This window comes from Callithrix jacchus, chromosome 14, assembly GCF_049354715.1.
Source record: "Callithrix jacchus isolate 240 chromosome 14, calJac240_pri, whole genome shotgun sequence".
NCBI lineage: Eukaryota > Metazoa > Chordata > Mammalia > Primates > Cebidae > Callithrix > Callithrix jacchus.
In genome coordinates, this window is record NC_133515.1 from 10,897,048 (window position 1) to 10,910,485 (window position 13,438).

Genomic DNA, 13,438 nt, shown 5'->3' on the forward strand with positions numbered 1-13,438 from the left:
GATACATTCTTTCCAGAAAGGGACCAAGTATGGCGCCTTCACACAACAATACTCAGGACTGGATGACCAGGAATGAAACCGAAACCCTGGGAAGGTCAACATGAAACATCAACTAAAGACTCTGCGCCCTGGAGCGCACCCTTTCACCTGGCAGTATCCAATCCTGGGGTTCCGGTGGGCATAGGCCGTCAAGACTCTCCTCAAAGCAGCAATTCCTGTTTCATTCTGGAAGGCAGGGTGTTCTGGTAGGGAGCGGTGCAGGTCTCGTTCTATCTCCTCAGTTACCAGGCAGCACTTCCCCAGGGACTCCTCCACCAGATTCCCATAGTAACCAGGGTGCGAAGCAAGATCCGTCACAGCATCTGAGTTTTAAAAGCAACGTTTCAAGGGGGAAGGATTACTAGGATGGTGTCACCATTACTAGGATGCTTGTCCCACCAGGGGACCCCAGTGGGGTCTTATTACTTAACTGAGGGGCAAAATATTGGCCAGGCATGGTGGCTCACGCCTGTAATCCCAGCACTTTGGGAGGCTGAGGTGGACAGATCACTTGAGGTCAGGAGTTTGAGACCAGCCTGGCCAAGATGGTAAAATCCCATCTCTACTAAACTACAAAAATTAGCCAGGTATGGTGGCAGGTGCCTGTAATCCCTGTAAGAATGCTAAGGCACAAAAATCTTTTGAACCCAGGAGGCAGAGGTTACAGTGAGCCAAGATCATGCCATTGTACTCCCGCCTGGGCGACAGACTAAGGACTTCATTTCTGCCATGCAGCCTAGTCCAAAAAACAGAAATAAAAGAAATAGCATGGATTTTTTTTCTGCGATGGAGTCTTGCTCTGTCGCCAAACTGGAGTGCAGTGGCACAATCCCAGCTCACTATAAACCTCCGCCTCCCGCGTTTAAGCGATTCTCCTGCCTCAGCTTCCCGAGTGGATGGGACTACAGGTGCGCACCGCCACACCCAGCTAATTTTTTTTTTTTTTTTTTTTTTTTGAGACAGAGTTTCGCTGTTGTTACCCAGACTGGAGTGCAATGGCACGATCTTGGCTCACCGCAACCTCCGCCTTCTGGGTTCAGGCAATTCTCCTGCCTCAGCCTCCCGAGTACCTGGGACTACAGGCGCGCACCACCATGCCCAGCTAATTTTTGTATTTTTAGTAGAGACGGGGTTTCACCTCGTTGACCAGGATGGTCTCGATCTCTTGACCTCGTGATCCACCCGCCTCGGCCTCCCAAAGTGCTGGGATTATAGGCATGAGCCACTGCGCCCGGCCAATTTTTTAGTAGAAACAGGGTTTAACCATGTTGGTCAGGATGGTCTTGATCTCTGACCTTGTGATCCGCCTGCCTCAGCCTCCCAAAGTGCTGGGATTACAGGCGTGAGCTATCGCACCTGGAGAATAGCATGGCTTTTATAAGAATAACCTTATAGAGTGAAGGGGAGAAAGCTCATAATACAAATAAATGTACTAATATGCTTTTAACACACCGTATTCCCTAGTAGCAGGAGTGTGCAAGCACATAGACAAACACACACACACAAATTTTATGCATTAATTCAACAAGAAATGACACTGAGCATCAATGCATGAAGCACACGAGAGGGCACAACTATGATGGAGTGAAGGGGCTAGCAGCACGATTTCAAAAGCAATGTTTCAAGGGGGAAGGATTACTAGGATGGGAAGGATTACCTGACTTCAGGTCTGAGATGCACAAACTGCAGCAGAAGGACCCAGCACAGAAAACTCCTGCGCCAGCCACACACAGCCAGAGCTACTGCCCAGGCCTCTAACGGGCAGGCAAAATGGAGGGATGAATGAGCCCCTTATGAAACGTGTGTGCACACGTGTGTGTGTGTGTGTGTGTGTGTGTGTGTGTATGTTAAAAAAGACCTAGAGGAACGCATACCTTGGGCAGTGACAGGCCTCTCCTTTAGGTGGTAGGATTCTAAAGAAGGTCTTTGCTCACTCCTCCATGCCCTTATTTTTCAGCTATGAATATGTGTTGTTATTTCTATATACAAAAATGCAGAAGACATTTTTCATTTTTAAAAGGAGACATTTCGATGCTGTGCCTCTGGAAGGCAGCTGCAGAAGCCAGGAGGCAGGAGGGAAATGAGGTGTGCAGTGGCGCAGGCAGCATCGGTGACCAGTGACCACGCCCAGTGCAGTGAAGTATGAGGGCTGTGTCTGGTGTCTCGGGCCCTGGTCACAGAATGGAGGGAGACGTGGAAGAGGAAAGTGAGGGACAAAGATAGGGGTAGATAAGGAACCAGCAAGAGGCTGATGGTGAAGTAGGACAAGGGATACTTCCAGTCCCAGGAAGAGTGAGGGAGGAGGGAACAGTTACCCAGCCCAGCCTCCAGGCGCCGCCCTGCTGACAAGAGCCATAGGGTCATCTGGGGAAGGGACCCTCTCACTTGGCCTCCCATGGCAACTGGAAAAGCAGCAAAGGCACATTCTCCAATGGCAGGGCCATCCCTTCCTGCCCTTGGGCCCCAGCTCCTGTGCCCCAAGGGGTAAGTCCCTCACAGTTGATATAGAGGGACAGACACATGTCTACCCAGCATGTCCTTGGGAAAGTTTGGTCCCAGGTTCAGCCTATCCATCATTAAATGTCCTGATGCGGGTTCCCAGGCATTCCCCAATAGGTGCAGGGAGAGGCCCCATGGCTTTGAGGTCAAGTGAGATACTCCCTGAATGGGTCCAGCAGAAAAGAGGAAATGTAACAGAAGGGAAATCCACAATTTTGCCTCTGGTGCCCGCCACGTGTCTTCACTGGAGGAGGGACCCATGGCAGCTACACTCTGAGGGATGTGTTTCAACAGCCCAGCCAATTGACAATGGATGAGCACTTGTGGTTTCATCTATTTCAGAGTTCATATATTACAGACACTTCACTTCCACAGGGTTCTGAATAGAATCCTCAGCACTATATAGAGACTCGTGAAGGCATTCATACAGGAATGGTTGTCACTGTACTCAGACCTCACATTTACCCAGTTGGACACCATGGCAACCTGACCTAGCTCCCACAGCTGACACAACAAGGGGTCTAAGTCCTTGGCTGGGAATTCACAGGAATGACCCAAAGACAGAATCATTTCATCTGTACATAAACACATGCGCTGTTCAGGTCCGGGTTGTTCTTGTGTCCGTGACAAAAAGAACAAGTAGCATAGAAATACCAAGAGCACTTACCTGAGAAGAGAAGCCAGAGTCTCCCACGCAAAGACTCAGGGATGCCCATGGCTACAAGCTTCCGAATCTTCTCTGTGCGAAACATACACACGGTTCTGCCATATTCCATGAAGTGGTCATTCCACAGGCTTATTTTTATCTGTTCTCTGGACTGGAAATGGGAATATTCTTAATGTACAAAGAAGTCCATCCTCACCACCTCCTGCCCGCCAATGCACCACTGGTGATAGGGGAAGTACTGCCTCTGCTCACTGAGGGGCCAACAGCAACAGGCAAGGACACCTGTATTCAAGCCGCAAATATTTCTGAACCTCTACCAGGGGACACAGAGGATACAAAGATGAATAACACAGAGTACGGCCCTGCAGGAGCTCAGAGACCAGTGGGTGCATTTATACGAACAAAATGCAGTTTCCTTAGCAAGGCTGGTAATAAGGATATGTAAATCCAAGTACTAAAGTAGCCCAAATCAGATGGGAGGGTGGGTTGGGCAAAGAGGACGCTGGGGGAAGCTTTCTCAGGATGTTGTATCTGCCGAAAAAACACTGGTCAGCTCAGAAGGCAAAGGGGACAATTTCCCCTGAGCTTCCTCATAGCCAGAGGGGAAACTGAAACCTGAAAACAATTACATTATATATATATTTAACATTCTTATGTTTCATCAACAAAAGTTAATGAAGGATCCGAGTGTAAAGCCTATGAGAAGGCTCAGTTTTGAATAAATAAAACCAACAACAGATTTTACAGGAGCCATGAAGCAACCAAAAATAAGCTTGGGGTAACAGGTTCACAGCCACTGCCTGGTGCTCATGGTCCAGCACAGCACCCTGCCTGCTGTGGCCCCATTTCAAAGCACAACTTCCAGTATCTTCAGATTCAGATTATGAGACTGACGTGATGCTTTCTGTGCTAAGGAGGCAACTAACTTCCAGTATCTTTACCAGACTATATGTGACATGTCCCTCAAGTTCTCCCTACAAAGAGGAAATCTGTGAGTAAATATAGCAAAAATATTTCCAGTTTAGTAAAACTAGAAGACTGATGACCTCTTCTCCCAGAAGACAAAAAAAAAGGAAAGCTGTAATGAGGGGCACACAGACGGCACTGGCTGGAAGGACAGGGACCCACTCTGTGCCTAGAGACCCCCAAGGGACAGTGCTACCAGCTCTCCAGGCTCCACAACCGAGAGGTGCTCAAGGACCACCAAAGGACAGGTAGGAGAGCAGCCCCTCAGTCCTCTGACCCCCTCAGTGGACGCCTCTCACTTATCACCCATGAGAACAAGAGGGAAGAGGAGCACTAGCTTCCCAAGTCCAGGTGCCATCTTCCATGGTGGGTGAGACAGGTGGGCAACCCCCTATGCTCATGCCCATGGTGCAGTTCTGCAGTCCAGCTTGGGCACCAAGCATCACCCACCATTCGGGAGTCAGGGCTCTGGCTGCCTGACTGCTGGAAGGCGGTGAAGAGGGCGTCAGGGTGCAGCAACGGGCTCTTCTCTTTTTCACTCTCCTCGCTATTTGGAGAAGATACCATTTCAAGATCCTCAAACCTGTGGTCACTGCACATGCTTGTTGAATGAAACACGGGTGAAGCCTGCACAGCAAGAGAGATAGAGAGATGGCGAGACAGAGACAGACAGAGAGAGAGAAAGAGAGAGAGTGAGTGAGTGAAGGGGATAGTCTTTGTTTTGCCTTTGGATACATGGGCATAGCAGACTTCAATGACTCAGGGGGAAGACAGACTGACATCAGACCTAGTTCTGACAGGGTTCCTAGGAAGACACAGTCCCTCTGCCTGCTCCGGGGAAGGCTGTCCAGGGCCCCGAGAGCCCAGGTTCCTCATGGACACCCCCAGGCCCCTTAGCTTCTGGACAGGAGGATGGCCATCCCGAGAAAAGAGCCCTGGGGTAGATAGAGGCTGCACCTCCTTTTCTCCCCATCACTACACTTTGGGTGAAAAGAGGTTGAGAATGAGAAGAGATGTGAAGAAAGGAGAGCAGGCAGCAACCACTGCAGGGCCACCTCTGCAGCTGCCCAACCTCAGGGCCCATGAAGCTCCTCTTTCAGCAGGTTACACGTGCCTCCAATAAGGCCATCCTCGACCCTCAGGAGCAGGGATAGCAACCCTTCTCACCCGTGAGGGGCGTCCCTGCCACCCTCTCCAAGCTGTGGGGCAGTTGGCTCCCCACCCCCTCTACTCTGTGTCACACCCTCTCAGGACACCCAGCACATCAGAAATGGCAGCAGACCACACACAGGCCCCACATTTTTCTCAACCCCATGTCCTCCTGTGCACTCCCCTTTGGAGACTACAGCCCAATACGTGAAGAAGGGGATCATCAGGGTCTGTAAGGATCATACCATGTCATCATCTGCAGAGGTATTGTAGTGCACGGGGTGGTTAGCATGGACCTGCTTCAGCCTCATGAGCAGCGCCTCCACCAGGCTGTCTCGATCCCGGAGCTCGATGAACTGGAAGGCCACCTTGCTTCTGATGCTGACGATGATGGGGTTCGGCAGCAGGCTCGTGTCCTCCATCTTCTCGATGCTCACCACCTGCGCAAGAGGTGACGTGCAGGGACAGCAGGGAGGGAGGGAGGCAGGCATCGTATTACATATGCAGAATGTCTCAAAACAGAGTGCAAAGCACAATTACTACAGAAAGGGTATGATGCAAAGGTGAGAAAGTGTGCATGGTGGCACTGCTCTCCACCGCCATGAGGGGAGGCTGTGCAAGGCTGCATCAAGGGATGACTGGGTAACAAAGTGTGGTCTATCCATACAATGGAGTATGACCCAGCCTTGAAGAGGAGGGGGATTTGGAGAGAGGCTACAGCAGGGACAAGCCCCAAGCGCATTATGCTAAGTGAACAAGGCAGGTCACAAATATTGAGGTATATGAGGTACTTGGAGGAGGGAAATTCAGAGAGATGGGAAGTACAAGGACAGTCGCTGGGGGCTGGGAGAGGGGGAAGAGGGGAGTCGTTTCATGGGGACAGTGTTTCCATTGGCAGTGATGAAAAAGTTCTGGAGATGGATGGTGCTGACGGCTGCACAGCAATGTGAATGTACTTAATACCACTGAATCATACAATGGTTACAATGATCATTTCCGGTTAGGTACACATAGCCAAAAAAATTTTTAGGCATGTAAGTTAGCTCCTAGATTTCTTGCTCCACTAATAAGTAAAAATATTTGTAAAACGAAGATATCTACTATAGAATAATAACAGGGAGGCAGGAGACCACATGTTTATCCCAGCATTGTGAGAGGCCAAGGTGAGAGAATTGACTGAGCCCAGGAGTTCAAGACAAGCCTGTGCAATGCAGTGAGACCCTCTTCTCTTAAAAAAAAAAAAAAAAAGAAAGAAAAAAAAATAGTATTTTTCAGTTTTTCCAAAGAATATTCAGTGCATTTGTTACCAGAAGAAAGATTCTGGAGGTCTTGATGTGTAAACAGAGTTGTGCATGCCATCTCACCAGAGCTGCTGCCCTGAAGCCAAAGGACTGAACTGCTCAGATCTAGAAGAAATCTGAGCCCCATTTCCAAGAAGAGAACTGCAGAATTTTACAGGAAGAAGGGACCTGATCTCTGTCAAAGGAAGCATTTTAAAATTTCAACTAAAGTTCTAGGAGAGTATAAAAGCCAAGCAATTTGTCATTTATTTTTAAAAGGTGATGCTTTTGGTAGGTTGCTTGTTTTGCTTTTCTTTTTTTTTTTTTTTTTGGTGAGTGAATGGGAGGATTCATTCCTAAGAGTTGCTGGGAAAATCTTTAATTGCTAGGCATGTACTTTTTAATAAAAGCTTTATCAATAATGTAGAGGTTAGAGTCCCCTGTTTTCAACAATCACTTGTTGGCAAATTTCAGGATGCCAGAGCAACAGCAGAAAAAGCAATGGCCAAATGGGTAATGGTCCAATTCAGGCCATGCCTCCCTCAAGAAGCCCAGCCTTGTAGTCATCCATCTTTAGATGGCAAAGCTGTCCCATCTGAATTTCCCCTCCCACACTCCATCTCACAGCCAGCAACTTTGGTTTCAAACAACAAAAGGCTGCTTTGGGAAACACACAGTAGGGCTGGTCTACCTCTCTGAGTGGCAGGACAACCTTACAGCAGCCATCTTCTCTGCTGGCAAAGCAGATGTAGCTGTCAGAGGTGAACATCCGCCCTGCAGTGTGACAGCGACTGAATGGCGTCCAGAGTGAGCAGTCCATAACCGCATGCAGCTTCTCCTTCCTGGGCAACCTGAAGAAAGCCCGGAAGAACTCATTCTGTGCTCTGGCTTCTAGGTCCCTGGGGAAGGATGAGGAAAGAAGAGGAAAAAACAGGAAAGGTGAATGGACACCCAAGATTACAAAGGAAAATACTTTTACTTTTTTGTTTCATTTTATTTTTGAGATGGAGTCTTGCTCTGTCACCCAGGGTGGAGTGCAGTGGCACGATCTCAGCTCACTGCAACCTAAGCCTCCCAGGTGCAAGTAATTGTCCTGCCTCAGCCTCCCAAGTAGCTGGGATTACAGACGTGCACCATCATGCCCTGCTAATTTTTGTATTTATAGTAGAGATGGGGTTTTGCTATGTTGCCCACGTTGGTCTCAAACTCCCGACCTCAGGTGATCCACCTGCCTCAGCCTCCCAAAGTGCTGGGATAACAGGCATGAGCCACTGTGCCCAGCCAAGAAAATACTTTTAAAGCCACTGGCACAATCTGTATTTAAGTGAGTACAAAAAGGTACCATGCACGTCCTGTGCTGGTACACCTGGGCCACATTCTAACTGCTGGCCGACCTTCAGAACAAGGATGCAGGACAGATGTGCTGCCTCTGCACAGAAGTGATTTAATAAACTCACAGGCCAAATAAGCATTCCTTCCTGGTTTGGATAACACTGAGAATTACCAGAAAAACAATTGCTTAAAAAGCCAAGTTTCAAAAAGTTTGATAACAAGTGGTGAAGAGGATGTGGGGAAATTGGAACCCTACTGCACTGCTGGAGGGAACTAACACAGTGCGGTCATGTTGGAAAACAGTCTGGAAGCTCCACAAAAGGCTAAATGTAGACTTAACACTTGACCAAGAAATTCCACTCCTAGGTAGATATTCCCAAGAGAATTGAAAATGTACGTCTGGCACACGAATGTTCTTAGCAGCATTATTTATGATAACCAAAAGGTAGAGATAACCCAAATGTCCATTGACTCACAAATAGATAAACAAAAGGTAGTGTATCCAAACAATCAAATATTGTTCAGCCAGAAAAAAGGAACGAAGTATTGATGTGTGCTACAGCAGAGATGAATCTTGAAAACATAACACTGAGTGAAATAAACCAGACACAAAAAGACGACATACTGCCTGATTCCATTTATATGAAATATCTAGAATAAGCAAATCTCTAGAAACAGAAAATAGATTAGTGATTGCTCAGGGTTTGGGGGAAGAGAGAAATGGGAAGTAACTGCTCATGGGTACAGGGTTTCTTTTTGGGGTGATGAAATGTTCTAAAATTGATTGTGGTAATGGTTGCACAACTGTGAATATGGTAAAAACCACTGAATGGTTTTTACCATTCTAAAGGTACACTCTAAAGGGCATATAATAATTACATGGTATGTAAATTAAATCTCAAAAAAAAATTTAAAAATTTAATGTGGCTGGGCATGGTGACACATGCCTATAATCTCAGCGCTTTGGGAGGCTGAGGGAGGCAGATTGCTTGAGCTCAGAAGTTTGAGACCAGCCTGGACAACATGGCAAAACCCCGTCTCTACAAAAAAAAAAAAAAAAAATCACAAACATTAGCTGGGTGTGGTGGTTTGCATCTATAGTCCAAGCTACTCCAGAGGCTGAGATGAAAGGATCACTTGAGCCCAGGAGGTAGAGGCTGCAGTGAGCAGAGATCGCACCACTGCACTGTAGCCTGGACGACAGAGTGAGATCCTGTCTCAAAAAAAAAAGTTTGCATGTGTGTCTGACACACAGTAAGTAATCAATAAACATTAGTTACTAACTTTTTAAAAAATTTTTTTTAAGAATCCAGGTTGGGTGTGGTGGCTCACACATCACATGAGTAATGACAAGAGAGAATGTTGATAAGGAGGAAAGACGGATCCTAACCCCCAGGCAACCCCACATATCCTGAGTTTTGGCTCTAAAACCAGTTTAGAAAGCAGTCAAATCACAGTGTTTGAAAATATTGATCAATTTATGTCATACTCCAAAATTCTAGTGGGGGGAAAGTCCAACATACAGAGGGAAAGATTTTTCTCTGGCATTTTAAATAAGAGTTCTTTATAAAATAAGGATGAAATTAACACTTGCTCAAAGTCAGCAATATGAATTCTTGGCTTTCTTATGTACTCAGTAACCCTGAATGAGATGCTCTGTATCTCCTTTTGATTGCTACACAATAGAAACAATGTCTGAATTTTCTGCTTCAAGATATCCCTGTAAATCTAAAATGATGCCCACAATATGGTAAAAGAGAAATTAGATTAGGCATAGTACCTACAGTATGATCCTACAGTATGTTCCGGTATCCAAGGCAACTAAACCATTTTGTTCTACCCAATGCACCTGCTGCCTCAGTTCAATTCCTTAAAATTTCCAGACAGGGATGTGTACAAGGACTTTATCTTAAGTGTTAATAGTGATTGTCTTTGCATAAGTGGGACTTCCACTTCCCAATTTTATTTATTTTTTACATGACTACATACTAGCTTTAAAAAAAAAAGTTAGCTATTTTCTTTAGAGAAAAGTACAACTTGTAAAATGTTACATAAATGCCATAAATACAAGATAGTAAACTCTCAACTCTGGAATCAACTGCACACAGCTCAATTGAGCTTTTCAGATATGATCTGGTTGTGAGGCCCTGAGATATGACCTCATCTTAACCATGCCAGGCTGGACTCCCAGACACACACCTTTCTGCAACCCCTTCTAGGTCTCATGTCCACCATCATACAATTGACTTACAAGCAGCAGCCATCATACAGAGATGGCACAATCTATAGAATTTACCATCAAGCCCTCAAAAAGAGAAGACACACACATGCCCAGAAAGTCCTCTGGACACTCAGAGAAATTATACAAGTTCTACAGATCACAATGGGTCCAGTTCCTGGGGGCCAAAGCTGCAGTTCCTTAAATACCTGATACAACATGGACTACTGTTTCCATGGATGAATGAGCTTCCTCCAGAGAGGAGCTGGCAGGACACAGGAAAAGCACCATAAACACTCTACCAGTTCATGCACAGCAAGAATGGAAAGCAAAGCCCCTCAAGAGGACCCCAAGTTCCCCAAGCTGACTATGTCCAGTGCATTTAAATTGGAAAACTTCCATCCTTATCCTTGGAGCATGCTGGCCATGCTGGCTTTGATGAAAGTAAAATCAACCCTTACTCCCTGCACTTACCTTATAAACATGGTTCTAGTCGCCAGTGAGTTCACCTGTCAGCCTTCCTTCCTAGCTGGGCATCTCTTTCCTCTTAAGTCATGGCTGAAGTCAAACTGAATACATGGTGAGTATTCAAATCACAGAAGCTTGCACTGAGCCACCAGAAAGGTGGGAGGACTTATATTTATATTTATTTTGCCCCGAATCCCTCCAATTAAGAATAAGGTATTCCAGGCTGGGCATGGTGGCTCACACCTGTAATCCCAGCACTTTGGGAGTCTGAGGTGGGCAGATTACCTGAGGTCAGGAGTTCAAGACCAGCCTGGCCAACATGGAGAAACCCAGCCTCTACTAAAAATACAAAAATTAGCTGGGCATGGTGGCACGTGCCTGTAATCCTAGCTACTCGGGAGGCTGAGGCAGGGGAATCACTTGAACCCAGGAGGCAGAGGTTGCAGTGAGCCAAGATTGCGCCATTGCACTCCAGCCTGGGTGACAAGAGTGAAACTCCATCTCATGAAAAAAAGAAAAAAGAATAAGGTGGTCCAGTATCTGAGGCAGCTAAACCATTTTCTACCCAGTGCACCTGCTGCCTCAGTTCAATCAGCTTCTCTTCTCTATGGCTTCAGAGCAGCCTGGGTATGCTGCGCACAGTCTCCATTCCCCTTTCAGGGCAGTCCTGGCTTTCTCTGTAGACATCTGTGTTTTGCACATTTGGGTAGCCAGAGACCAGAAACCTCAAGTTACAAAAAAGTAAGCAGCACAGGGGACTTTCCTAAGATCTGAGTTAGCTTCCTTCCTTTGTACTACAAAGTTGTCTTCCAATTTCACCATTAAATATGTATTATATACAAGATATTTAAATTTCCCCAGTATAACTAAGATGAAGGTATAGTGACTTTGAAAAGAATAGAAACCAGCTCTTTATGAAGTTCAGAATAAGACCATCCTATCCTTTAGGTCTGTTTCAAAGCAGTTGTTAGTTTTGATGCTAAATATATCAATTCCTTTTTCTGAACAGCATCAAAAACAAAGCCATTAGTCACAGCCTGCTTCTCAGGCTTTCCAATACTTCCTAAGTGCCTTCTTTTTTCCTCCATAGGGAAGGTCATGACCTGACATTCACAAGGTGGTCACACAGGCTGTACTTCACTGCAGAAGCACCTCTGTGAGGATGGAGACTATCCCAGCTACCCCACCTACACTTACCATCCAGTGCCTGCACACACAGGCTAAAGCAATCACTCTAAGAGAGAGCTACAACTAAGACTAGCAGGGGAAGGTGCCACCTTTCTTTTCTTTTTTTTTGAGACACAGTTGCACTCTGTTGCCCAGGGTGGAGTGCTGTCATGCAATCTTGGCTCACCGCAACCTCTGCTTCCTGGGTTCAAGGGATTCTCCTGTCTCAGCCTCCTGAGTAGCTGGAATTACAGGCACCCACCACCATGCCCAGCTAATTTTTATATTTTTAGTAGAGATGGGGTTTTGCCATGTTGGTCAGGCTGGTCTCCAACTACTGGCCTCAAATGATCAGCCCCCCACGGGTTCACAAAGTGCTGGGATTACAGGCGTGAGTCACCATGCCCAGCCCAACCACCTTACCTTAACACATGCCACTGATGAGGCTGTAACTAAGTAGAGAATAAATGTGGGTCAACCCAACTCTGGAACGACAAACTTCAGATTTGTTGTTGAAGCTGAAATTAGCATGTGAAATAGTGCAAAACAACTATGCAGAAGATTCTAGACTAGGTATACATTCTTTTAAAAAAACTCAGCTTAACCCCTAAGAGGACCCAAGAAAGTATGTAGTTCTTTCATTTCTTTGCCAATACAGAATTATATTTGTCTCTCCTACTTTTGATAAAGATGTATCAAAATAGGTTTCCTGTTTCTCTCTCTCTTCCCATTGACCCTCTAGAATGCTTTAGGAAGAACCTTGTCTGAGCTACATGCCAACTCTTGCTCCCTCCAATCATTTAGCACACATACGAGAGCCTACTATGTGTGAGCAGGCTTAATGCTGCTTTCAGGCTTAAAGCTTCCCCAAACTCAGGCTGTGCGAGAGGCCGGGGCAGCTTGGCACTCCCATGCTCAGCATGCAGGGACTTCCCATCTGTGCACTAGACAGAAAGTCTGGAGCCATGGCTCCTGCCCTCTTGGATAAAGGAGGGCAAACTCAGTCCTCTGCAGTGAGTTTGCCTCATAAAGGAGCACACAAGGATTTCCAGTGGCTCTAAGTGATGTGCCCACCCACAGACCCATGGCCAAGAGGTGGCTCCAGCCTGTAATGCCAACACTTTGGGCAGCTGAGGCAAGAGGATCACTTGAGACTAGGAGTTTGAGACCAGCCTGGCCAACATGGCAAAAACCCATCTCTACTAAAAATACAAAAATTAGCTGGGCGTGGTGGTACATGCCTATAATTCCAGCTACATGGGAGACTGAGTCAGGAGAATCGCTTGAACCTGCAATGTGGAGGCTACAGCGAGCCGACAACATGCCACTGCACTCTAGCCAAGGCAACAGAATAACATTCCGCCTCTAATTAATTAATTAAATCAAATCAGGGAAATATCAAGGTTTCAAGATTCAAGAATTTCTTGAATCTAGAAACAAGGCCAAATCGATGTGCTTTTCCTCAAAGCCCAAGTCTGTGCATAAAATATCTCCTTTCTCAAATGTGTATTCACTCAGAATACCTTTCCTCTGTGACCCCATAGGAGTCCTAAGGAAATGTGGATGAAGCAGCAAAGCGGCTGCTGAGACACAGGGCAGCCCGCGGCCACTAGGCTCACCTGGCGGTCAGGCGCTGCACAGGCAGTCAGCACG

At 46.6% G+C, this 13,438-nt stretch overlaps 1 protein-coding gene across 4 annotated transcripts in view; it reads right to left on the reverse strand.

The window, feature by feature from the left end:
- The window catches only part of TBC1D8 (TBC1 domain family member 8), a 134,110-nt gene that overhangs the window by 20,691 nt on the left and 99,981 nt on the right, over positions 1-13,438 (reverse strand). For all 4 annotated transcript variants that reach the window (XM_035271762.3, XM_002757434.6, XM_035271761.3 and 1 more), the window contains exons 6-10: positions 7,292-7,499; positions 5,566-5,760; positions 4,622-4,798; positions 3,206-3,356; positions 148-362 (exon numbers count right to left, since the gene is read on the reverse strand). In XM_035271762.3, coding sequence (XP_035127653.1) covers positions 148-362; positions 3,206-3,356; positions 4,622-4,798; positions 5,566-5,760; positions 7,292-7,499 — 946 coding nt within the window. The remainder of the gene's footprint in view (positions 1-147; positions 363-3,205; positions 3,357-4,621; positions 4,799-5,565; positions 5,761-7,291; positions 7,500-13,438) is intronic.